General features: G+C 55.5%; 2 protein-coding genes across 2 annotated transcripts in view; one reads left to right on the forward strand and one right to left on the reverse strand.

The window, feature by feature from the left end:
• The window catches only part of PAK6 (p21 protein (Cdc42/Rac)-activated kinase 6), a 38,193-nt gene that overhangs the window by 1,020 nt on the left and 11,362 nt on the right, over positions 1-25,811 (reverse strand). Inside the window, exons 2-11 of the mRNA XM_011989315.1 lie at positions 23,723-23,834; positions 12,747-12,866; positions 11,682-11,890; positions 10,178-10,831; positions 3,913-4,410; positions 3,637-3,770; positions 3,153-3,279; positions 2,949-3,074; positions 2,364-2,498; positions 565-743 (exon numbers count right to left, since the gene is read on the reverse strand). Coding sequence (XP_011844705.1) covers positions 576-743; positions 2,364-2,498; positions 2,949-3,074; positions 3,153-3,279; positions 3,637-3,770; positions 3,913-4,410; positions 10,178-10,831; positions 11,682-11,890; positions 12,747-12,759 — 2,064 coding nt within the window. The 5' untranslated portion in view covers positions 12,760-12,866; positions 23,723-23,834 and the 3' untranslated portion in view covers positions 565-575. The remainder of the gene's footprint in view (positions 1-564; positions 744-2,363; positions 2,499-2,948; positions 3,075-3,152; positions 3,280-3,636; positions 3,771-3,912; positions 4,411-10,177; positions 10,832-11,681; positions 11,891-12,746; positions 12,867-23,722; positions 23,835-25,811) is intronic.
• LOC105546225 (chromosome unknown open reading frame, human C15orf56) lies at positions 23,618-24,871 on the forward strand. The gene is given in 4 exon segments (XM_011989349.1): positions 23,618-24,348; positions 24,467-24,582; positions 24,584-24,636; positions 24,639-24,871. Coding segments are annotated over 4 exon segments (888 nt in total). The 5' UTR covers positions 23,618-23,862.

The following is a 25,811-nucleotide window of genomic DNA, read 5'->3' on the forward strand; positions in this document are numbered from 1 at the left end:
AGGGACACAGCTGTCAGTCACTCAGAGAAAGGCCATCATCCATGGGAGGCCTGGCCCTACCCCATTCTGCCCTTGAGCTGAGGAAACATTTGCAGCTGTCTCTTATACACATCTAGATGTGTATAAGAGACAGGCCCGTGGCCCTCTCGAGACCCAAGGTTTGAAGCTGGAGCTGAGAACAGCAAGTATCTGTGGAGACCAGCAGTCTGCCCTCTGCAGTGGCCTAGGACGCTAGTGGACAACTACCTTTAAAAAACCACAGTAGCCTGTTCTACTGTGTTGGCTGCGGAGGCCAGGAACGCTGGTCTCTGTGTTTCTTAGAAATATCCCTGTGCAAATATCAAGGGGTCATCCTGTAGAAGGGGTCTCCATCTGGGGACTCAGGAGGGAGAGACACTGAGGGGGCAGGTCCGGCCTGGCCCAGTGGGCTGAGGGGCAGAGGGTGGGGCTGGGGCTTCACATTTCAATCTTTGGAGAGAATACTGAGAGGAGGAGGCAGGCAAGCCCTGCCGGCAGGCTGGCTGCCCCGTGTGCCCTGCCTGTGGGCACAGGTGGCAGGTGTACTCAGGGTGGGCTCAGCAGGTGGAGGTCTGCTTGCGGTAGAGCTGGATCAGGGGCACCAGGCACTCGGGTAGCCCTGTCTGCAGCAGGAAGGGGTGGTCTAGGAGCTCCTGGGCTGTGGCTCTCTCTTGGGGGTCCCGCACCAGCATCCGCTCCAGGAAGTCTCGCAGCACTGGGGAGACCTGTAGAGACAGGGCAGTGAGATTAAGCCACAATTTGCAGTCACTTTGGGGTGACCTGATTGCCTGGCCCTGTCATTGTTTGAAAATCTTGAATTCGCTGGTTTTTTAACTTCCTGTCCCCTTGCCCCTCCCCACCCCCCAAGGCTCTCAGTATTCAGATGCTATAGCTCTGTGGAAGGGGCAGAGAATTGGCATCAGTGATCCAGGCCTGGCTCTATCCCTGATCTCAGGCAAGTCACAGTTTTCTCTAGGCCTCAGTTTTCTCATCTGTAAAATGGGCTAGTGATAAAGTATGCTTGCCCTGTCTGCCACATAGGGCTTTTGAGAAGATTTTAAAAACAGGTCGTTGGGTGCAGTGGCTCATTGCCTGTAATCCCAGCACTTTGGGAGGCCAAGTTGGGCAGATCACAAGGTCAGGAGTTTGTAGACCAGCCTGACCAACATGGCAAAACCCCGTCTCTACTAAAAATGCAAAAATTAGCCGGGCGTGGTGGCACATGCCTGTATTCCCAGCTACTCAGGAGGCTGAAGCAGGAGAATTGCTTGAACCCAGGAGGCGGAGGTTGCAGTGAGCCGAGATCACACCACTGCATTCCAGCCTGAGCAACAGAGACTCCATCTCAAAAACAAAAACAAAAAACAAAAACAACAAAAACAAACAGGTCAAGGATGAGGAAGTGCTCTGAAAAACAGAAAATAAAGTGAGACCTGAAAAGGAAGATTTCTTTGTTGCTCTAGGCCTTAGAGTCTAAGGCAAGGGCTTATCTTGGTTCATTTTGAGCCAGTATCTTGGCATGAGGCTCAGTCTTGGGCAGAAGGCTACATCCTCTGAGCAATTAGCCAACTAGAGATCTTTATATGCTAATTTTGGAGTTAGCGGTGCAGGATCCAAGGAGCAGTTGTCCTGGAAGATGTTTCCTGTTGGTCCTCTCATCCAGCTTTGTGTTGGGGCCACAGAACTCTTTTTTTGCTATTTAGAGGTGAGGCTTCAGCCCCTGAGACATTTCTAGCTTTGGCCACCAGATGGCGATGCCACTTAGCAGCCTCGTGCTGACCTGCCAGCAGGGGGCGTCCACAGTAAGGCCTGCGGGGTTGGGGCAGATTTGGCAAAAAGGGTTACATGTATACACGTCCAAGAACATATACTGGCTTTAAGGGGAATGCTGTGGCTCAGCTGTGTTGGGGTGTGCAACAATGGAGCATGAGCCAACTCGCCGTGATGGACAGGGACATCGAATCATGGTATGGATCTCCCGACACTTGGGGTAGAAAGGTTTGTGCTCAGTGAAGCTTCTCTGGATTCCTTCCGGGACAGCAGGGATTGCTGGTGTCCTGGCTTTCCCTGCTCATGGGCACCCCTGGGCTTCTGACCAGTGCCTGCCGAGTAGCAACCCTCCTGCCACAGCCGTGGGAGGCGACCTGTTGAAGCGCACATGCGAACTTGTGCATAGATGCGGCTCCACACCCAGGTGCAGGTTTTGTGTGGAGAAAGAGGAGCCTTTTCCAGGAGCCCAGACCGTGTAGCTTCTGTGGGAGGGAGACGCTAGGAGCCTAGGCTCTGGTCCTCTTGCCTCAGGAGGAATGGGGTCTGCGAGGTCGCACCCTTGTGTGCCAACTGACCTTGTGAGAGTTTTTCAGCTTGGGCGGGGGGCTGTCCCGGAGCCTCTTCATGGCTTGCACTGGGGAGTCACTGAAGTAGGGTGGCTCCCCATCCACCATCTCAATCACCATGATGCCCAGAGACCAGATATCCACCTGCAGGAGGAAAATGTCCCTGACCCCATGGCCAGAGCCTGGCCTGGCCCGTTGCTAGCCGTGTTCTGGTGGTGGCAGTGGTGGAGGGGGGACAGCTGGCCCCAGCTCTCCTTGGTGAGTCTGTCTCCTTCCTCCCCTGGCCACCTGCCCCGTGGCCAGTTACTGCCTGCATGAGTGACCACTGTCTATAGGGACACAGCTGTCAGTCACTCAGAGAAAGGCCATCATCCATGGGAGGCCTGGCCCTACCCCATTCTGCCCTTGAGCTGAGGAAACATTTGCAGGACTCGTTCCTGGAGGCCCGGCCATGGGCGGGAGCAGCCCCATGGAAAGGGGGAAGAGTGTTGACTAGGTGGGACTCTGAAAACCTGGGCTGCTTTTGGTGAGGTCACCGGAGGGGCCACAGCAGAAGGGCTTTTGGGAGGTCTGGGGGGTGGAGGGAACGGTTACCTCAGTGGCATACAAAGACCTGGAGATCACTTCAGGAGCCATCCAGTAGGGGGTTCCCACCAGGGACTTCCTCTTAGGGACGTCTTTGCTGATCTGGGCACAGAATCCGAAGTCCGAGAGCTTCACCTAGGGTTGAAAGTGGAGTGAGTGGTGGACTGGGAGGAAGTGGGAGCGTGGCTATGCCGGGGACAGTATGGAACCTACCCTGCCATCCAGGGTCAGCAGGATGGAGTCACTCTTGATGTCCCGGTGGATGACACCCTGGGCATGCAGGTAAGCCAGGGCCTGCAGCACAGCCTCACACACAGTGGCGATCTGCTCTTCATTCAGCCTGGATAGGAAGGTGGGGCCGCCCGATGGAAGAGAGCGTTAGCTTTGGCAGGTTGTGGGGTGGCTGAGCAGAGTAGGGGTCCCTGGTGCTAGGCCCCATGGCTCCCAGGCAATCTGTTTGGCAGCACAGTCAGGCCATAGCCCTGGTGAAAACGGGCCTGAGCCTTGGATAGAAGCCACCCTTCTCTTCTCTATTCCCAAGACCCCTGGATGCCAGTTACCCCAGCAGGCAGGAGAGCCCAGGATGATCCAACAGGCATCCCAAGTCTTCTGGGCCACAGGCAGAAGAACACATTGCCCTGGCAGGGCCATGGTGAGGGCAGCCCGCGCTCAGGATCCAGCCCTCCCAGCTGCCCACCTGACTTGGGAGACGATGTCTGTGAGGGCTCCGCCCTGCAGGAACTCCATGAGCACCCACAGCTCCTCGCCCACTAGGTAGCTCTTGTACATCTCCACCACGTTGAAGTGCTGGTAGTCCCGCATGATCACCACCTGGGGGCAGGTGGGGGCCTGAGTGCCGGGCACAGTGCCCAGAAGCATGGCCACCCACTGCCCCTGCTCACAGATGTCCAGCCTGGCTGGCTGTTCACTGCCCATCCCCAACGCCCCCGCCCATCCTGCCCTGTCCTCCCACCTCGTTGAAGAGCAGCTCCCTGCGCTGCTGCTTCCTGAGGTCCATCATCTTGACGGCCACCTGGCGGCCCGAGTGCTTCTCCCGGGCCAAACAGACGATGCCGGTGGAGCCCTCGCCAATCTTCACGTAGCTGTCCAGCAACAGCCGGGGGTCACCCTGGTCTACCACCATCCTGAGTGCAGCCTTGAACTGCTCATGTGTCACAACACCTGTGTCCTCACCAGCCAGAGTGCCCTTGGCAACCGTGGGGTCCTGGGGCAGGTACAGGTTGCTGGTGCTGATCTGGGCGTGCCAGGTGCGGGGGGAACCTGCTGGGGAAGACCGGCCTGGAAGCGGGCCTGCGGCCGGGGCTGTGCGGAGGGACTTCTGGGGGCTGCTGGTATCCGAAGTGGTCAGAGGGCTGAAGGTCCCCACCGGCTGGTCCGAGGGCAAGGACTGGGCCTTGGCCACCAGGCTTGGAGGGTTGTCTTTCTGTGGCGGTCGGAAAGAGGAGTTGGGCTGCAGGGACAAAGCAACAGGAAGGGGCATGGCTGTGGGAGCGTTTGGAATCACCTTCCCAGAGGCAGGGACTGGCCGCCGTGACCTCTGGACTCTGGCAGGGTCAGGCAGGGTGTCAGATCAAACTAGGGAGGTGCTCTGAGCAAAGATTTTCAGACGGAGCTGAAGCCCAGCCACAGTCCTGTGTGAGCAGCCCCCCGCAGGGCGCCAAGCTGGGCAGGCCCAAGACAGCTGCTTACACTCGCCCTACTGCACCTGGGAAGACAGAGAAGGCCACCTCCCCGCGGGGTCCTGTGCTGGGTATTTCTTCCTTGGCGATTGATAGCTAGACCCCAGGGAGGCTGCTGTAAGGCAGAATCTGCCTCTGTGCTAAGAGGCTGCTTGAAGAATCTGGGTCAGAGGCATTCTTCACTCCCAAGGCTCCTCCACTGCAGAACCCATGGGGGCAGAAGAGGCCTGGCAGTGGGGTGGGGAGCAGTGGGCAGCTGTGTCTCCACTCCCCGAACCAAGGCAGGGGAGCCACACCTGGGGCCCGATAGCCCTGCTTGTGCCTGCAGCAGGTAGTCTGTGAATCTGTGCTGGGAGGTTATGTCCCTGACAGAGGACCACAGAGGTATGTCACCATCTGGGGGGTCCTCGGGTGTCTCCCCTGGGCTGGGAATCTGGTGCCAGAGAGATCTGGAGTTAGGAGGGTAGGTCCAGCCAAACCCAAGCCTTGAGGCCAGGGAGGAGGAGATGTCTTAAAGACCCCATAAAGGAATCCTTCCACTTCCTCCTTGGCATGAAACTCCTGGCTAAGGAGCCCCCGGGAGGGAGGAGAAGGTAGGGGACTATCCTCATGGGCTCTGGCGGGGAGGGAGGGAAGCTGGAGCCGAGGGGCAGCCCGGGCGCCCGGTGAGCCCTGCTCAGGCCCAGCCCTGGAAGCCTGTGGGGCTTCTTGCTTTTCTGAGCCCAAGCCCTCCTGCTCTCTCTGGCAGGAAAGGCGCCCGCCCATCTTTGGGTTCTCCCCAAGGAGCGGTGATATGCGCCATGACCCCTCCCAGGGATTATGTGTTTTTAAAGGGCACCTGGAGAGGGATGCTTCAGGGGCTGCAGAGAAGGCCTTCTAGGAACTTCTGCAAACCCATCATGTAAGCCATTGTCTTAGGTGCCCAGTGGGTCCTGGTCCTGATCCCAGAGCTGAAACAACTTATAGAAAATCTCAAGCAGTAAGTTTGGGCTGGGATGCTTGCTCAGGGACCCCAAACCCCAAATCTAGGCCTTGGGCCCCACCAGAGTCTTTTCAATGTCTTTAGCAACCCTCACTCCCTTCCTTCCCCGACTCCCCACGGCTTCAGGGCTTCCACTCTCCAGTCAAGTCCCTGGCCTGCTTAGGGTAGAACACCTACTGGCCGACAGCCACGCTGGGGCAGACTTCTGCCACCCCCACACCTGCCTGCCCACCCGAGTGTGTGCTTGACCTTCACAGGAAAGAAGCTAGAAATTCTCCCAGGACTGCCTGGACTCACTCCATCCCTAGTGAGTACATTTGGACAGTAAACATTCTCCCATGTCGTCGCCAGCACCTGTCACCATCCAGTGTGACACTGTCACCATCCACTGTGTAGTGGAGCAGTGGGACCCCTGGACTGGGCTGTCAGGACCTGGGGCCCGGCCCTGGGCTGCTGTGCCCTGCAGTGAGCCTTAGGCGAGTCATCTTCTCTGAGCCCCAGTCTCCGCTACGAGGCAGGGACATGCGCAGTGATGGGGGGAGCTAGATGAACTGCGGACTTCCCGCCTCACAGCCTGATTCAGTGGGGCCCTAGAGCAGAGACTCTGCATTTGAACAATGTCCCTGCGTCCTAGGAGGCTCATGGAACGTACTTTGAGAAGCTCTGCATGAGTGGGCAGTATGATCTTATGGCCTCAGGGAGCCTCTGGGAGGGCTGTGAGGGGGGTGGAGGGAGCATGGCCATGACTGAGGCTATGATGCCAGTTCCTGGGAACAGAGGTTCCATGAGACGTCACCAGGCAGGGACAAGCAGGGAAGTGGGGCAGGGCTCACTGCATCACACAGTCAACCTGTAGAAAGGCTCGGGGTGCTAAGGAGGCTGCCTGCTGGCCTGAGTGTGGACTTAACTCAGAAAACATGCTCTCCAGGCACCCATCCGTGTGGGTCGGGGCAGAAGCTTAGGGACCACCTAAAGCTCCTCTTGAGGTGGCTCTGATGGCCTCTGATGACCTCTCATCCTGAAGCTCCTAAGAAAGGCTCTAAAATGAGATCATTCCCCTCCTGGCCTCCAGGGCCTCTGCCTGGGCCAGCTCTACTCTGAGGATGTGTGGGCCTGGGAGCGAGAGCCACGTGGACAGGCCGAGGTGGGGGTTCCTTCCCTGTCTCCACGGGCCAGGTCCCTGTGCTGCTGCTGCTGCGGGTGCTGGCTGGGCTCAGGGCGGAGCCTGCGTCTGGAGACTGGCGGAGGGGTGGCCCAGCCAGGAGCCCAGCACCAGCAGAGTCTGGGACACAGGCTGGGGAGTCCCAGGAGCTGGCTCGGTCTTCAGCCTGGCAAGGTCGGGTCCCCAGTGTCCTTTCATTGGCTTCACTGCCTGTTCCACAGGGAGGGAGCTTTTATCAATGTAATCACAAGCAAGGATCAGATGAAACTTGTGAAGCCACACAAGAAAGGGAAAGGGGGACACGACAATGGAATTAATTAATTGTTATGGGCTCTGGATTAATTCTGAAGTTACTCATGTGACAGACCTCTTGGGAAGGAAGCCACTAGAAGAGTCATGCATACATTTACATCAATGCCTCATTTCCCGCCCTGAGCCATGGTTCTCCACTGTGGGCTCAGGGGGCTGTACTGTAAGTATCCTAAAGGGGAGAGGCCATGGCATAATATTTTTAAAAATAATAAAGCCGGCCTGGCATGGTGGCTCAGGTGCCTGTAATCCCAGCACTTTGGGAAGCCAAGGCAGGTGGATCACTTGAGGTCAGGAGTTCGAGACCAGCCTGGCCAACGTGGTGAAACCCCATCTCTACTAAAAATATAAAAATTAGCTGGGTATGGTGGAGCACGCCTGTAATGCCAGCTACTTGGGAGGCTGAGGTGGGAGGATCACTTGAACCCAGGAGGTGGGGGTTGCAGTGAGCCAAGACTGCGCCACTGCACTCCAGCCTAGGCAACAGAGGGAGATGCCATCTCACATACTACTAATAAAGCCATTTATTGAGGGCTTAGCACTTTGACAAGTGCCTTCAATGCTGTATCTCATGTAATCCTCATAACCCTGTGGGTTGTCTGGTTGTCCTGTAGGCACTGGAACCCACGGACGCCCATGGCTGCTGACTCCCCTGCTGCAATCCCACTGGTGCCATGTATCCTTGACATATATCGGAGTACACAGTGGGTGCTTAACCAATGTTTGCCCTTCTGACTCTTAAGTGGAACATGTCTAAACCCTGCAAGCAGGCCGGGCGCGGTGGCTCAAGCCTGTAATCCCAGCACTTTGGGAGGCCGAGACGGGCGGATCACGAGGTCAGGAGATCGAGACCATCCTGGCTAACACAGTGAAACCCCATCTCTACTAAAAATACAAAAACTTAGCCGGGCGAGGTGGCGGGCGCCTGTAGTCCCAGCTACTCGGGAGGCTGAGGCAGGAGAATGGCGAGAACCCAGGAGGCGGAGCTTGCAGTGAGCTGAGATCCGGCCACTGCACTCCAGCCTGGGTGACAGAGCGAGACTCCGTCTCAAAAAAAACCCTGCAAGCTCCTAACAAACTGTCTTGCCTCTTTGGCCTCTGTGCCCCCAAGCCGTGTCTTCCTGTTCTCTTTAGCTAGAGAGACTCCAGGCCTCCCTGCCTGGGGCTAGGTACAGGAGCCCCGGAGTCTATACTCAGACCCTCCTGCAGCCATGCCTGGCACACTGCATGGCCTCTGTGGCCTAACTGCTGTTATGGAAGCTGCTGCGAGTGTCCAGAGTCAGCTTCAGTGCCAAGGGCTGCTGGCTTGATCTGGGGGCTCCTGGGGTAGGTGGTGGAGGAGGAGGAGGAAGAAGGCTGATGCTCCCCATCTGTGTTATTGAATTTGCTTAAGGCAGTGGTTCTTAATGGGGGTGCTCAAGTGACATTCGGCAATATCTGGAGGCATTATTGATTATTCCACCCAGGGGTACCACCAGCTTTAGTGAGTAGAGGCCAGGGAGGCTGCTACAGTGCAAGGAGAGCGCACCACAAAGGATGGCCCGACCTGAGCGTCAGCGGTGCAGACACCGAGAAGCCCTGGCCCAGAGCAGCTCAGGGGGTCTCAGCCTTGCCATTGAGAGGTCTGGCTCCAGAGTAGCACTCTCAGAAGGTGTGTCTGAGTTGCCCAGAAGGAAACCACTGCCCTGGATTTGGAAGTATGGTGTTGTCGAGCTCAAGATAACTACCACCTGCTCCCACAAGCATGGGGGACATTCCAGCACACCCCGCAGCAGTGGCCCACGGTGAGTACTCAGTGCACTGTGCAGGGATGGACAGGCCTCTCCCCGCCGCAGTGGCCCACGGTGAGTACTCAGTGCACTGTGCAGGGATGGACAGGCCTCCCCCATGCTGTGGAGAGCTGGCAGGAGCCCAGAAAGATGCAAATGAGTGCCCAGCCCAGTGTTGACAACCCCTTTCTCAAATCCCTGAGGCCTCCCAGCAGGACTCCTGAGAGAGAGAGGGAGGTCAGGCTCCGATTCTCACCTTCCCAGCAGGGTGCACTGTCCTGATCTTACCTTAGTTTTCTGGCCGAGTCTCCCCAGGGGCACAGCCTTCCAGACACCCTGCAGCTCACAGATTCTCATGTTCCTCTCACAGGTACATCAAGCCACACCCCATGGGGATCCCAACCCACTGTCCTTTAACCTAGTAGGGGACTGGAGTGCACAAAGCCAAGACCTTTCTCTGAGTACCTCGGCCGGCAGGCAGTGACCGAGAAAGGTTGTAGTCCAGGCCATCCCCAAACCCACACCCTGTGCAGGCCACACTCACCCCACTGATGCCAGGGGAGGACCCAGGCTTGTCTTAAGGCCCTCCCAGGAGGGAGGGGAGGCTCTATGACCCATGCCCCTGTCAGCAGTCGTTTCTTAGGCCTGCCTTCCACCCTCCCAGGAGAGAGCTAAAGAACAAGTGACTGCTGTGCTTGTAAAGCCTTCATACGCCAGAGTCATGAGCCAAGAGGGCCCGGGCCAGACAGGCAGCCCCAGAGTACTCCCCACCTTCCTTCTCTGACTCATTCTCCATCATGCCTGGGGGTGTCTCACCCTCTCTCTGTCAGTCTCCTCCTCTGCCAAATGGGGAAGGAGGTTACTGTCACTATGGACAGGATGCTGGAGAGCCTGCAAGAAGTGAAAAGGTGCTCCACTCTGCCTGCCAAGAAATGTCACCACGGGAGCTCCCTTCACCTTTTCCTTTCTCACAAGAAAAATGCGCATCTGAAGCAGTCACGCATGCCACAAGTCGGCCTCCTGCTGCCCCCGGACAAGGCAAATCCGGCTTTTCCTATGGCCACACACTCGGGAACAAATAATGACAGAAATGGGAAACAACACAACTGCCACAGAGAAAAGAAGGAAAGGAAGGGAGGGAAGGAGGCGGCCAGCCACCCTCCTCAGAGGAGAGGTTACCGTGCACATTTCTGCCGCCTTAGGCGGAAGCAGTCCCGGGAGCCTCTTTGCAAGTCCTCCAAGGGGAAGGCCAGGCAGGGCCTGCGCACCTACACCCACTGCCCAGTGGACACCTGCAGACCAGGCTCCTGACTCACCTTGTTCTGTGGTGGAGGGCCTGGCTTGCTGCTGCTTGGAGGGGCCGTGGCAGCAGTGGACAGGAACATGCTTCGGAATAGCCTACGCTTCAGGCTGCTCTCCTGGGTCTTAGGGCTAGGGCTGCCTTCCCCACCTGGCCTGCCTGTGGCTGAGCCCACCAGGCAGGACTGTGGCCGGGCCTCCTCAGAGCCATGCTTGGCAGCCTTCATTCCACGCCTACCAGTGGTTGTGGGGGGTGAGGCTCCTGGTGGGGAGCTCTGCAGGCAAGCACCCAGCTGCAGACAGCGCTGTGAGGCACCCTGAAATTCGGCGGGGCCCAGGGACTGTGCCTTTGCAGCCAGCCCATTGGGCAGGACCCGTGGGCTCTGTGGCTCGGGCCACGGCATCTGCTTGTGGCCTGCTGGTGTGCCCCCGTTGCAGCTGAGGTAGAGGCCGTGGGGGTCAGTGCGCTCAGACTGGGGACTCTGGAGGTACATGTCTGGGTCGGTGGCCCAGTGCTCATCCCCCAGCAGCCCCAGGGACTGTGCCCGCCGCCGGCTGGTGGGACTGCGGCCGCGCAGGGTGTTGGAGCTGATGACCGACAACTTCTGGATGTCGTTGAGCAGCCCCGAGATGTAGCCATCCACCGGCACCGCGCTGCCCCGCACCACTGTCTGTAGGGGGAAGAGAGAAGTATGTGGGAGCCGCCTGATTGTGGCAGGGAGGGGCAGCCGGGAGATCAGGGTCAGAGAATGTCCTTGGGGGCCCTGGGGAGGACTGCCTAAAGACCTTCCCTGCTGTGTCGTCTACCCATTAAGTTTTCCATAATTGATCAGGGCCACTGTGGGTCCCACCTGTGCTGGATGCAGGGATGCGGGGAGAAGGCCCAGCATCGGCAGAGCAGATGGTGAGTGCCATGGGGCTGCATCCGGCATGCCCAGGGCTGTGGTCGGCTGGGCCAGGGAGCTGAGGCTCAGGGGGCGGGGCTCCATTCTCTAGCTCCACGGGTGGCTGGGAGAGACGTGCCCAGCCCACTGAGGAAAAGAGACCAGGCCAGGGGGCTGCTCCACACACACTGGCGTCGTGGCCTCCAAACCCTGATAGGGCCCCTGATCCCAACTTCTGCCAGGCTCTTGGGTCTACTAGTTCTGACCCTCACAACTAAAATTCTCCTGGTCTGGGAGAGCCCTCGGTCCCTATGGGGCTGCAGGTCCAAATATTGAATGGGACATGTCCTAAAAGACTATTTGTTGTCATCTGAAATATCAATGCAATTGAGCATCTTACATTTTCATGTGCTGAATCTGGCAACCCCACCACCCTGCAGAGGGGGTCTTCCCAGGCTCCTTCACCCTGGCTTACCCAGGGAGAGAATGGCAGGCTGACAGGCAGGGAGTTAAAATGGCTGGTGAATTGATAGCTGTGAAGTAGGGGGTTCCTCCAGGGGCCTTTCTGAAGTTTAGCCAGGCACGGTTGTCTGTGCACTGGGAGAGGCTGAACCTCATCCCTGCCTGCCCCTCTTACCTTCATGGGCTGGAGCTGCACCCGTGTGATTCGCGAAGGGTCCACCACGGGCTTGGGGCGCCGCAGTGTGTCCAGGATGTTCTGCCATTGTGGGGGAAGGCCCACAAACTTGCCTTCTTTGGGGTCGAAGGAGGTGTGGACACGGTGCTGGAAGTTCTGTGGGGCTGAGATCTCAGGGCGTTTCTTCTTTTTCTTGCGGAACATGGTGCCTGTAAAGGTAGAGTCAGGTCGAGCTCCTGCAGGAAAGAGGGGTGGCTGCAGCAGGGCTGGGGCACCAGGCTCAGGCTCCCTCCCCTCCCCCAGCAAAGCTCCCCTAGAAGCCTAGGGCTTCCCTCCACCTTCATCTCTGCTTCCTCAAGGAAATGGCTGGCTCCCAGCAGAACAGTCCCAGAAACAACAAAAGCGCCATAAATAAGCCAATGCAGACTATAAACAAGGAAAAGGTGTCTTCTTGTCTGTGCCAAGTCCCCTGCAAGCAGGCAGACTCGGGGCGTGTGTTTTGATAAAATCCAAAGCCCATTACAAGTATCATTCCACTGTCAACGAATTTTAAAAAGGGGGAAAGAGGGAGGAAAGTTAGCAAGCTTGTTTTATGAAACGAGTATGACCTTGATTCTTAAAACCAGATAAGGAGAGTACAAGAAAGGAAAATTTGACTCAATATCATTTAGGAACATAACTATGAAAATCTTAAACAAAACTGTCACATTGAATCCAACAGTATATTAAAGTTATTTTTTTGTTGGCTTTTTGTTTTTTTTATTACAACTCAGCTTTGTCCCAGGATGGCTGAACCTGTTAATATGATACATTAATAAAAAACCAACCAGCTGATCACAGACATGCCGCCTGGGCTGGGAGTATTATGCATCAGGGAGCCCCCAAAGGGCCTTCACGATTACCAGGTGCTTTACCTCAATTCCAGAAAGGCCTTGAGCCAAGAGGATAGCCTGGGGTGGGTGAGGAGCAGCTAACTTAGGGGTAAAGCTCTCCAGAGAAGGCAGAGAGCACCACCTCCCCTTGACACTCTTCTCTCTGGTGTTGGAGCTCTATGTAAAACATCACCTGGGCTGGGCATGGTGGCTCATGCCTGTAATCCTAGCACTCTGGGAGGCCGAGGCAGGTGGATCACCTGAGGTCAGAGTTTGAGACCAGCCTGGCCAACATGGTGAAAACCTGTCTTGACTAAAAATACAAAAAAATTAGCCGGGCCTGGTGGCATGTGCCTGTAGTCCTAGATATCCATGGGGTTGAGGGAGGAGAATTGCTTGAACCCAGGAGGCTGAGGTTGCAGTGAGCCGATGTTGCACCCCTGCACTCCAGGCTGGGCAACAGAGTGAGACTCTGTCTCAAAAATACAAACAAAACAAAAACACTTAACCTGCAATCAAGCCTGTGTCCCGTGCCTTGCTGATTCTGGCTTTGCCTAAGGTCGTGCTGAGCTCCATCCACAGATGTGACACAGGCTTGCAATGGATAGTGTGGGTAGATCTGAGAGCGGGGAACTGGGGGCCTGGGAAGGGGAAGGACACTTCCAAAGGGCTGCTCTAGTTTTGCCTTCAGGGGAGCCCGGGACCTGGGATCACATGTTGATGGCAGACAGAGTCAGGGCTGCCACCTGAATGCTTTCGGATCTGAAGAGGCTCAAAACAGCTCACTGGGTTCTTATGTATCTGAAAAGGTCACTTCCAGGCTTCAAGAAACAAACTGAAACGTGATTCTTGAACTGAATGCTTGGATTACTCGTGCACCCGAAGATCTGGAGTGCAGGGCCATCGTGTTCTCTTTCGGCTCCTCCTCTGGAAACAGCATTTTCCTAGTCATTTTGGCAGGTTCTGAAGGAGGTCGCAGACCTGGGAGGCAGCTGGCAGAAAAACAGGGACCCTGGACAGCCAGTGGTTCCCCACTAGGAATTCACCGTGCATGACTCAATCAGAACCCACGTCACATCTCAATGTCAGTCGTGCTGCTGGGTCTGAGGTTCGGGAGTCCACCAGACACTCCCTAGAGGCAGAGCTACATGGGCGGGACCCTTACAGACCAAGCACTTTGCAACAAAATAACCTGTGTGAGTTGCAGGTGAGTTGTAGGGAGTCTCCCACTAATTTGGAGAGACTTTGAACAAGTTACCGAAATGATCTGAGCCAGTGGGGTTAATGAAACACAGCTCATAGGGTTTAGGATGTGTGAAGTAAGCAGAGTCCCCATACATGATGGCTGTTTCTCTTGTGATGTCACCTCTCTTTGTATCCCTGGCTTGAAGGCCCTCCATACACTGGCACTTGGGCAGATACAAGTCTGGGAGTAACACCAAACCACTTTCTGCTTAGACTTACCAATCAAAGGGGTCATGCCTGATGTCAGGGGTCTGGGACCTGGGGACCTTGCCACATATACATCATGGCTTGGTAAAATTTGTCCTCCTCCCTTTTGGCCTTTGCCTTTTTTTTTTTTTTTTTTTTTTTCCGAGAAGGAGTCTTGCCGCCCTCTCGCCCAGACTGGAGTGTAGTGGCATCATCTGGACTCACTGCAACCTCCATCTCCCAGGTTCAGGTGATTCTCTTGCCTCAGCCTCCTGAATAACTGAGATTACAGGCACCCACCACCATACCCGGCTAATTTTTGTATTTTTAGTATAGACGGATTTCACCATGTTGGCCAGGCTGGTCTCGAACTTCTGACCTCAAATGATCCACCTGCCTTGGCCTCCCAAAGTGCTGGGATTACAGCCTTTGCCTTTTGCTACAGAAGAGTCTTTATTCAGCAGGTCTATTCCCCCAGTCTCTTGGACAGACCTGCTATCCCTGGATTAGTTGAGCTGCCTGTTGTGCCCTCCTCCCTAGCTCTGTGAAGTCTTCTGGAGGTGCAGGGACACAGACTGCAGCTGAAGAAGAGCTGGCGAATTCGCCCCCCACCACCCACCCCAGAACACCCCTCTCCCCAACTCCCCTGCCCCTCCCATGCACTCAGCTTTTGCTCTGGGGATGCACAGGGAGAGCATCTTTAGCAAATGGTCTCAGTGACTCTGGGGGCCTCTCCTGAGTCCACTCTAATAGCGAGCCATTCCGGAACAAGTTCTTCTCAGAGGCGGCAGGGAGGCTGGAGAAGAAAGGACAGCCCAGAGGCTGTCCCAGGGCCAGGAGTGGTGATGGTGAGGGTAGGAGTCGGCAGAAGCAATCAGCTGAGCTCAGGCTTTGGGGGCTAGGGAGTAGAGCTTTAGAAACCAGAGGCCATCACTTGGCTCTGGAAAATGAACCACCTAAAGGGAGGCTGCCAGGACTCATGTGAAATGTGAGGCCAACACTGCGTGGGACAACATGACTATGTAAGTAGGAAATGCGGAAGAATCTACATAAAACTGGGATTAAGGGAGTGAATTTAAAAGGTCCTTGATTCAAGGACTATATATATAAGTCAAAAAGAGATATATATATCTTTTTGAGAGGGAGTCTTGCTCTGTTGCCTAGGCTGGAGTGCAGTGATCTCGACTCACTGAGAACTCCGCCTCCCGGGTTCAAGAGATTCTCCTGCCTCAGCCTCTCGAGTAGCTGGGACTACAGGCATGCATCAACACACCCAGCTCTACTTTCTGTATTTTTAGTAGAGATGGGGTTTTACCATGTTGGCCAGGATGGTCTTGATCTCTTGACCTTGTGATCCACTCACCTGAGCCTCCCAAAGTGCTGGGATTACAGGCGTGAGCCACCGTGCCTGGCCTCAAGGTCAATATTTTAAAAAATCAACTGGATTTCTACATACCAGTAACAACATAAAATTTTTACAAAGGGCCAGGCGCAGTGGCTCATGCCTGTAATCCCAGAACTTTGGGAGACCGAGGTGGGCAGATCACTAGGTCAGGAGATCGAGACCATCCTGGCTAACACGGTGAAACCCCGTCTCTACTAAAAATACAAAACATTAGCCGGGCCTGGTGGCGGGCGCCTGTAGTCCCAGCTACTCGGGAGGCTGAGACAGGAGAATGGCGTGAACCTGGGAGGCGGAGCTTGCAGTGAGCTGAGATCATGCCACTGCACTCTAGCCTGGGTGACAGAGTGAGACTCTGTCTCAAAAAAAGAAAAAGAAAAAAAAATTTTTTTAAAAGATACCATTTTACATTAAAAATACAAAATATCTAGAATAAATCTAACAAAAAGATATACAAAGTCCTTATATTGGAAAACACAAAACATTATTAAAGATATTAAAGAATGTTCATAGATTAGAAGATTCAATACTGTAAAAATGTCAATTATTCCCAAGTTAACCTGCAGATTTACTTAAATCTCAAACAAAATCCCAGCATATTTCCTTTGGTAGAAATTGATAAACTGATTCTAAAATGTATACAGAAACATAAAGAACTAGGAATAGCCAAGACAATCTTAACAAACAAAATTGGAGGATTATACTAAATAGATACTAAGATTTATTATAAAGTTACAATAATCAATTTAGTATGGAATTGGCAAAAAGATTGACAAATAGACCAATGGAACAGAAGGGAGAATCCAAAAACAGACCCACTCTTTTGAGGTCATTTGATTAATGACAGAGGTGACCCTGCAACATGCTGGGGGATGGATGATCTTTTTAATAAATGTAGTTGAAATAATTTGATATCTGCATGGGAAAAAAAATGAATCTGGAAGAATGAGCTCATATCATACTCTGAAATTATGCAGACAGATCACAGACCTCAGTGTGAAAGGTAAAATAATAAAGCCGGTGGGAGTGATGGCGGGCAACCGTAGCCTGGCTGTCCCTTCCCTCAGGTCCAGTGTGGTCATTCCGAGGGGCCTGGTTTGGTGGGCTCTCCTGGAGCCCACAACCTGCTGGGGCCTAAACCTGTCCACACTGATACGTCCCAGACGCAAATTAAACGATCAAGGTTTTCTTTGCCCAAAGTGGAATTCTTGATGATATAGATTAGGGGTAGGGGATTTCTAAAGATTTTGCCTATGGTAATTTGTCAATGCAGTGTAAATACAGTGGCTATTTGAAGGAAATACATCAAAATATTAGTTGTCCCATTTTCCTGGTGGGGCTACAGGTGATTTCCTTCTATCATATCTTTCTACTCTTTTTCTAAGTTTTCCTTAAAGATGACGGATTGCTTCTCTTAAAAAAAAACTTTTTTTTTTTTGAGACAGAATTGTATTCTGTTGCCCAGGCTGGAGTACAGTGGTGCAATCTTGGCTCACTGCAACCTCTGCCTTCCAGGTTCAAGTGATTATCTTGCCTCAGCCTCCTGAGTAGCTGGGACTATAGGCACCCACCACCACGTCTGGCTAATTTTTGTATTTTTAGTAGAGATGAGGTTTCACCATGTTGACCAGACTGGTCTTCAACTCCTGACCTTAGGTGATCCACCCGCCTCAGCCTCCCAAACTGTTGGGATTACAGGCGTGAGCCACTGCGTCCGGCCGAAAACAAAGTATTTTAAATACAGGGAAGAGTGATCCATGGAGACTGAGTGCCTAAGAGACGCTCGCCCACCTGAATGGGACCAGTGTTGCCCTGGTCATCGTGAGTGAATCATCCAGGACAAAACATGCCCTGACTCTCCTCAGCATCAGGCCACATCCTCAGAGCACACCCACCCGGTCAGCCAGGGCCTCCACCTGCCATTTCCAGGGCTCCTTTTCCCATCCATATCTCCAAGGCCGCCAGGCTGACGGAGGCAGGTGCTGCACCAGCCATGAGGCCCCAAGGTTAAGTCAAACAGGCCATGTCAGCTGTTACCTGTCACCCCTCCAGCATCTCCATCGGCACGCAGTTCATCTAGAGGAGCAGCTTTCCTTCAAGAAGACACCAGGAGGAGGAAGGAGGAGGACTTCCCCTCAGACAGCCAGACCCTGCCATTTCTCCTGCCTAGCTTGAAAGAAGTGATGTGAGCCTAAGACCCTGAAGTGGAAACAAGCAGAGCGGGGCGGCCAGCTCGGGCCCAGCCCCAGCCCCAGCCCCTCCTGGCTGACACCTCGCCCTAACACAGGGGAGGCAGGCCACACTGAAGACTCCACCTCAGGCTGGAAATGCACCGCCGTGTGTGAGGACTGCTTTGAACTTCCCTCTTCTGGATGTCTGCAGACATCTTCCTGCTGGCTGACTCGTAACTGCATCGGGGGGATGCCCAGGGCTGGGAGGGAAGGGTCCAGCCCAAACCAGTTCAAGAAGCCCCACAGCCCCCTGCTGTGGGGCTTCCTCCAGCCGGAGCCTGGCCAGTGGGGCCAACAGTTCCTGGCACAGGCTTTCTGAAGGAAATGCTGCTACTTCCAGTAAACCTGAGGGCAGAGCTGGTGGACAGTTCAGGGAGCCGAGGGCAGAGCTGGTGAACAGTTCAGGGAGCCGAGGGCAGAGCTGGTGAACAGTTCAGGGAGCCGAGGGCAGAGCTGGTGAACAGTTCAGGGAGCTGAGGGCAGAGCTGGTGGACAGTTCAGGGAGCCGAGGGCAGAGCTGGTGGACAGTTCAGGGAGCCGTGCACCTGGGGTCGCTGAGGAGCGGGACAGTGGTGTTGGAGGAGCGGCAGTCTCAGACACAGAAAGGGAAGGAACTTTTCTTGAGTACCTATTATGTGCCAAGCCCCTTCCGAGAGTTAACTCATTTAATCCTCACAGCGACCCTGAGAGGAGGAATTGTTATCCACAAATCCAGATGTGGCTCAAAGAGGTTCAACAGCTTGCCTGAGGGCGCAGAACCAGGAAATGACCGAGTTGAGGTTTGAACCCAGATCTGATTCCAGAGCCCCTGCTCCATCCACCATGCTCACCCCAGACTGAGTTGGCTGTGGTTCTTCTCCCTCCCTGGAGGTCTTTATGAACAGAAGCGGGTGAGATATGGTGGGAGATGTAGGACAGGGCTGGCCCCTCCAGGGAAGGAACCTGCTAAGTTCTTTCCTGGGCTGACCTGTGAGTCAGAGGCCACGGGGCCTGGGGCCGTCCGAACTTGCAGGCTGACCCTTACCTTACAAGGAACCAGGTGTTTTTCCACCCAGCAAGGGGTGAGTAAAATGTTTCCAAGAGGTCATGGTGGGGGCTGTGATGGTCAGGGGCTGGCATCTGGGAAAAGCTACAGAGACAGCAGGCGTGTGTTCTCTCCAGCACAGGGTGCGCCCACAACCCCTCTGCAGGGGCTCAGCCTGACGCCGGAACTTAGGAACACCAAGCCCAAGGCAACCTGCAGCCTTGGCTTGAAGTGGGGTAAGTTTTGTGGCAGACACTGCTGTTCCCAAGAGACAAGGGGATTCCCAGAGCACGGCACTGAGGCCTGGCTGGTCTAGTGTCCACAGCTGAGAAAAGCAGCTGCACCGTGGGGGGGCAACCCTCCCCAACAACGTCTCCTCCCTGGAGAGGAGACATCCCTGTGCCGGGCCCTGGGATGCCAGGGCCACCAGAGCCATCAGGGCCCCACAAATGCAGGGTGGCACTACAGAGGATGAGTCTGCCTTTAAACCTCAAGCCAGAGCGTGGGCATTCAAATGAGCGTCGCTGTGCGAGGCAGACCCCTTGGGAATGTGCCTGCCTGTTTCAAACATGCTCTGGTATTTCCAGAACTCCTCTTTGGGAACTGCCTTTGGGGCCGTTGTGAGCCCACCTCAGCTGTCCTCCTAACCCGTCACCCCACTTTTCACCAGAAGTGGTGGTATCCCACGTGGTCACCCACCTGGCCCTCCAGACCTGGCCTAGGGTAAGTTTGGGCTGTTTGCACATATTGAGTCCCTTTCAAGGAAGGGACACAGCCCACTGAAGGGATTCCCGAGAACGTGCTGAGGCTGGGAAGCTGGCTTCCAAAAAGTGAATCTAAAGGGGTTTGCAGCCACCTGGAGGGGTCAGCATTGGGTTGGCTGTGTAAGTGCTGGGATTGCCGGGAAGCTGTTAGAAGTGAAGCTGGTGGAATTCCCTGCCATTTCCGGGTGACTGGGAAGAGAGAAGGCTGCTGCCTAGTGGGCCAGCTCCTGGGTTGCTGAAGGTGCCGGGGAGTGAGACGGGGGTGTCATGCCCCGGCTTTCTCACAGCGAGGGCTCAAGGCTTATCAGGGCTCAAGTCCTGAGCCACAAGGCCGAGCGCCGGTTCAGCGTGGACCTTGGGCTTGGTGTTCCTAAGTTCCAGCCTGTGACCTTGGCCTACTTGCCTTCTGTAGCCCTCGGCATTTTTGTAGGTGACAAGGGATGGATTAATTCACCTCTGCCAGCTTCTCCAGGCACAGTGAGGGGGAGCATCTGTTCCTGCTCACGGAGGAACTTTGGGTATTTCTCATGGTCGTCACTGAGGAAAGGCCTAGCGTAAGTTGTAAGCAGCAGGCTCTGGGCTGAGCATTTCACACATGTGATCTCCTCGCCACAAGCCTGTGAGCTAGCACTAGTACTGTCTCCATGATGCAGAGAAGGAGAGACGGAGTGACTTGTTCAAGCCGAGAGGCAAAGAAGGGGCCGCCACGAATCTGACCCAGAACCGGATGTGAACTTGGCTGCAGTGGCCATCTGCTCCTACCACCGCCCTCTTTTATCCTCAGGCCCACCCGAGACACTCTGGGGAAGGGCCTATCCTAGAATCACAGCCCCAAGACAGAGGTGAGCCCCCTGAGTGCTACAAAACTTAGGCAAGTACCCGAATACCATCCCCATCTTGTCTGAGTGGCCTCCAGAGGACCCTGTCACCTCCAGGGCTGGGCCCTGACGCCCTGAGACCTGCAGCAGGGTTTCTTGACCTCTTCGTAACCCCCTTTGGGAACTGTCGTCCCACACACATTCTGACAGGTGACAGGCCTCACCCAACCCCTTGGCTGAGAATTACTGTGAACAGGAGACAGTCTTTCACTGGACTATTCTCATTGGCCAGAAGGATTTTTCTCAAACTTTACTTTCAGAAGTTTGTTTAAAAAAAAAAATTTTTTTTTTTTAGAGACAGAGTCTCGCTCAGTCGCCCAGGCTGAAATGCAGTAGCGCGATCAGAGCTTACTGCAGCCTCGAACTGCTGGCCTCAACCCGCCCTCCCACCTCAGTTGCTTGAGTAGTTAGGACTAGAGGAACACACCACCGTGCCCAGCTGGGAAATCATACTATTCCTTTATTCAAACAGTATCTGTTATGGACCTACTCTACTCCAGGCTCTGGGGACCATGGTAAACGAGAGGAAATCCTCACGCCTGTGCGGTTGTTTGCGTCTTCCAAACAGATGGTGCTCTAGGCCAACCTTCTGCAGCCAGAGAGATGGTAATGCAAGATCTGTGGGGCTCCTGACGGGGTCTGACCTTCCCCTTGGCCCAAATTTCAGCCCCTCTGGTATTCCCAACAGGAGGCTGCCCGCCCTCTGCTAGAACTCATTCAGCGATGAAAAGTTCCCCCTGCAGCCCCTGCCTTCTGTGCCCCCTGTCCCCTCGCTGATCCTTATGTGGAGCTGAACTCTGTCTCACCTCAGCCTCCACTGGGGTCCGAGTCTGCCATCTGCTCCTCTTCACGTGACTCGAGAGTCAGGAGAGGCGGCACCCCAGCACCCTATCCTGGCCCCCAAAATACACGGAGGAAGGACATTTCATCTGCTTTTCTGCTCAGCTGTCACCTGCAGGGGAGGAGGGTGCTAGACGCAGGGCCCTCATGTGGATGCCCACAAGCTTCAGGCAACCTGCCCAGGGTCACTATGCTGAAGTGCGGAGAGGCCCTGGGAGGATGAGCAGGACCCTGAAGCTCTGCTGTCCCACTTGAGGGACCCAGAGAGATGCAGCATGGGCCAGGGCAGAGAGCATGACATGTAACCTGTCCAAATGTTTGGGCTGCCTGCCTTTGTCACCATTCCCATACCACTGGCCCCAGTGAATCCCCAGAGGAGAGAGAATGGGCTGCTGTTTAAAAGAATACAATAATACAGCTCGTTCAGCCGCTTGTGTCAACACTCCAGCTGAATGAGCGGCTGAAGAGCAGGCCGGCCAGCCAAGGAAGGTCAATATTGACTCAGGCCCTCCTCCTGGGCCCAGCTTCAGCCTGCACAGACAGTGCTGCGGTCCAGCAGCAGCTCAGGCCACACCAGCCCTCTGACCTCTGTTTACTGTACCTCGAATCCCAACCCTTGCCTATCCCCTCCTGCTGCACAGCACTGGGCTTTCCTGGGCGTGCGGTTATTTCTAAGGCAAGACCTGAAGAATGGCTTCCTGGGAGGGCTGCAAGCCAGGAACCTTCTCACTACCCCAGATTCTCAACAGCCTCTGCACACAAAGGTCTGAGTCCTCAGCATAGGGTCCTCAATGCCTAGGTAGAAGGAACTTCTGGCATCCCTAATCACAAGATTGCCTTTTTTTCCTATAGCCCTTAACTTTCCAGACCTCTACTTCACCTCCTTATACTCACAACACCACTGTGAGTTGGGCTGAACCTGCTGGGCCCATTTTAAAGAAAGCAGGGAGCTAGAGACAGGAGGAGGAGGTAAGAAAAGAAAGGTATGCTTATAAAGTGCCCACGAGGAGAGACTGTGCTAGGTGCTTTTTATTAGTGCATTTAATGGCTAATTGTAGCTACTGCAAGCTCTGTTTTACAGATGAAGAAACTGAGCCTCACAGAGAAGTAACTGTTCAAGACATTAAGTGTGGAGCTGGGATTCAAAGTCAGATCTCTCCGACTCCAAACTCCAGGCTCATCCACAATGCCCAGTGCCCAGAGAAGTCAAATGACCTGCCCTGGATCACACAGGTATGCAGAGCAGAGATGGTACTGGAAGCTCAAGCCAGAGGCTCCCTTTGTGACAGGCAACAGTTGAGGTTCCAGGGTCACCCAGGAACACATGAACATGTGTGACATGCAGGGGATGCTGCTGTTTCTGATGCCCAAGCCAGATCCTCTTCCAGAAATGGCCCCTTTCCTCGGTCACCACAAGGTCCAGAGACCCTGAATTAGGGTCTCTCACTACTCGCCCTCCAAGGACCCCACCTTTACTTTATTCCTATTGCTTTGCTCTAATACCCTCTGACAATAGCTTGCCGAACAGCCAGACTGCCCTCAAAGCTCTCCAGGATGGGAGAACTCGGAGTGATTTAGCCCTTCCCAACATAGCAGCCGGAGGCTGATGAGGCAGTTACTCCCCACAACCGCCTTATGAGGAAGGCATTCGCATTCCCATTTTACAGATGAGGCCATTTATAAGTTCGTAGAGAAGTGAAGCAACTTGTCTATCGAGTCAAAGGCAAAGTCTGGATGGATTCAAACCCCACTCCCTGTGGTTCCAAATGTGTCTTTGGCTACTGTCCTATATACCATGTAGAATTCATGGCATTGCAGGCTGACTCTTAACCTTGCATGGAATCAGGCGTTTTTTTACCCAGTGTGGCAACCTATGCCACACCAGCCACGAAAAATGAGCATGGATACAGACCTGAGCCCCTCTGCCCCCTTCACCCAGAAAAACGAGTCAGAAAAGCCCCCGCTCCCCCCAAACAAAAACAAAAACAAAAACACCAGAATGGGGCAAGATACAGAAAATGCAACCCTGGGAGCTCTTCATGGCTTAGCCTCCAGTGCTCCTAGCAGCGCCTGCACTCCAGATCGGATGCCGCCTGAGCAGGTCTGGAGACCTGGGGAATGAGCAGTGGGCTGGGATGTGTGGAGCCGCAGCTTCACCTGTGACTCCTGCAGGAGTCTCCCGCGGCTGCCTCCCACCCTGCCCTGCACAGCCACTGGGCCTGCCACCACCCTTCCTGTTTGGGAACCTCTTCCCCAGCATGAATTCCCTGCACTCTGCCGCGGTGACACCCTCACCCAGGACTGGCATCAGACCTGATGACAATCAGACCTGAAGATGGGCCCGGGGGCAGGGCGGGCCATTTGAGGCCTTGACGTCTACCAGTCTACCGTTGGGCCATGGGGCAAAGTGGTGGAAGTGACTTAACATGCACCCACTAAGGATCGAGAGACGGCACTTGGAAGGGACCACCTCCGCTGCCTAGCAGTAAGAGGAAGGAGCCAGCCCAGGAGGGCCACCTGCCTTCCCACCGTCCCTCCCTGCCTGCTCTTCAAAATGGGTGCAGAAGGCTCTAGGGCCGGGGGCCGCTCGCTCACTCACCTTCCGGCGCCTTCCGCCTGTTCCTCGAGACTCCTCACCCGCTCTGGACCGCTCTCTTAGGCGCTGAGGCAAGGGAAGACCTGGGACCTTCCTGGGCCAGTCCTCCGCAGGCCTGCGCGGATACAGATCAGAAATGCATTATGGCCAATGTAGCAAGTGTTCCCGCGGGTGTTGCGACTGGCTGGCGTCCAGGCGTTGGGAACCGCCCCGCGCCCGCCTCCCGACTGAACTCCTGGCTCAGGTGCAAGAGGCGGCAGCCTCCTTGCGGGGCTCACGGGGAGAAGGGGACGTTGGGCGCAGCACCGCTTCCGGGGCGGCCCCTCTCCCGCCGCACTCCGACCCGGCGCGGCCACCCGGGTCGCAGGCCCCACTGCTGCGCCCTCTCGGGGACGCGAATGCCCCGCGCCGGGCGGGCGCCCGCGGAGGGAGGTCCCGCTCCAGGGGCGCGGAGCTCCAGATGCTTACGCCCAAGGCCCCTCGCCTGGCGCCGGCTGGTCCCGAACTTCGGGGCATGGGCACCCAGGAAGGGGGCCGCGCGTGTTGGGAGGCCTGTCCTCTCGCCGCGACCCTCCAGGGCAGCCGGGGCACCCACCTGCGGAGCGGGAAGCCCAGGAACGCTCGAAGAGGCCGTGGGAGCCGGGCCCGCCCTCCGCGGGAGGGACCTCGGCGCGGGAACGCCGAGGAGGGGCCGCGCTTACACGTTGGTGCAGCGCCGGCTTCACCTGGCCGCGGTTTTGATTTCAGGGTGTGGCCTCAGGTAGGACGCGGCGGCGAACCCAGAGCGCGGGAGAAGTTACCGAGGGTCGCTGGGGCCTTGGCCAGGAGCCCCTCTGCCCGAGGGGCGCCCCGCTGCCTAACTCTCTCTCCACCTGCTTGACCCCAGCTCCTGCCTGCCCTTCGCCTCCGGGCCCTGGGGGGCCACTGCCGCGGGGACCTGCCTGCGGCTCCACGGCCCGGTGGCCGCCTCGCGGAGACCCGACCCGGAGAACCAGCTGGGTGCTGGCTGTGTGTAATCACCTGGCTCACTGGCATCGCAGATGCACGCTCCAGAGCCGCGGGCCGACTCTCCTTTGTCGCGGGGCCGCGTGTGCCCACCCACACATCCTGGAGAGCCCACGCGGAAGTCCGAAAACCTGTCACCTTGGATGATCTGTCCCATGTGGACAGGGCCCCAAGACTGTGCTGAGGTAGCCCCTTGCGCAGGCAGGAAAGTGGGATTTAAGGGATTCGAGTTCCCTTGTCAGACCTTGCGCAGTCTTGAGTCCTGAGGGCTTTCTAGCCTGAGAGTCCTAGGGCAGGAGACCCGCACTCCAGACGGCTGGGGCCTGTTCCGGAGCTCTCCGCCTGTGATTTTGTTCCAGAGTCGGCATCCCCTGCTTGTCCTCAGCAGCCCCTGCCTAAGATCAGAATGGCCATTCCAAGGGGCTCACTCCTGGCTGCCCCCGTGCCATGTTTCTTTTGGGGTAGCAGGTGTTTTCTATATTGGGGGAAGGGACAGGGATCACCTGTCTCTTCCCCAAATAAAGAAGTGAGAAGACTTTTGCTCTCCTTGTCTTGGGCCCCCAGAGAGAAGATGTGTGCTGAGTGCTGAGTGCTGAGGAGGTTCTGGCTTGGAAACGCAGTACATGTGGCCTCTAAATGTCTGCCCTCAAGTGGTGGCTGGGTGACTGCCAGTGTCACAGAGCGGGGACCAAGGACAGTTGCAGGGATTTAAAAAATCATTGTTGGGCACCTCAGATTTCAATGATTAACTGAGGTCACTATGGTCACTTATTTTTGTTCACTGATTCTTTAGACGTATCAATGCTACTCATGGCTCAATCTTTTGCATTACAGGCTGTATTGGTTACACACAGTTTACTCTAAGGTACCCACCAAATAGAGCTCAGGCAACCCGTGGGAACCTGCCAGCCCCAAACAGGTCTGTACTCTGTGTGGCTGCACCACAAGCCCAATGCCCTCTGCTTTCCTTGGAAAAGCATGGTGCCAGGTGCAGATGCTGGCCCTGTATGCCGTGGGACAGTGGTGTGGGAGCAGACAGTGGTGTGGGAGCCAGCCAGCTAACCATAGGTCCTCGCTGCCATCCCCA

This window comes from Mandrillus leucophaeus, unplaced genomic scaffold (genome assembly GCF_000951045.1).
Source record: "Mandrillus leucophaeus isolate KB7577 unplaced genomic scaffold, Mleu.le_1.0 Scaffold35, whole genome shotgun sequence".
In the NCBI taxonomy this organism is placed as follows: domain Eukaryota; kingdom Metazoa; phylum Chordata; class Mammalia; order Primates; family Cercopithecidae; genus Mandrillus; species Mandrillus leucophaeus.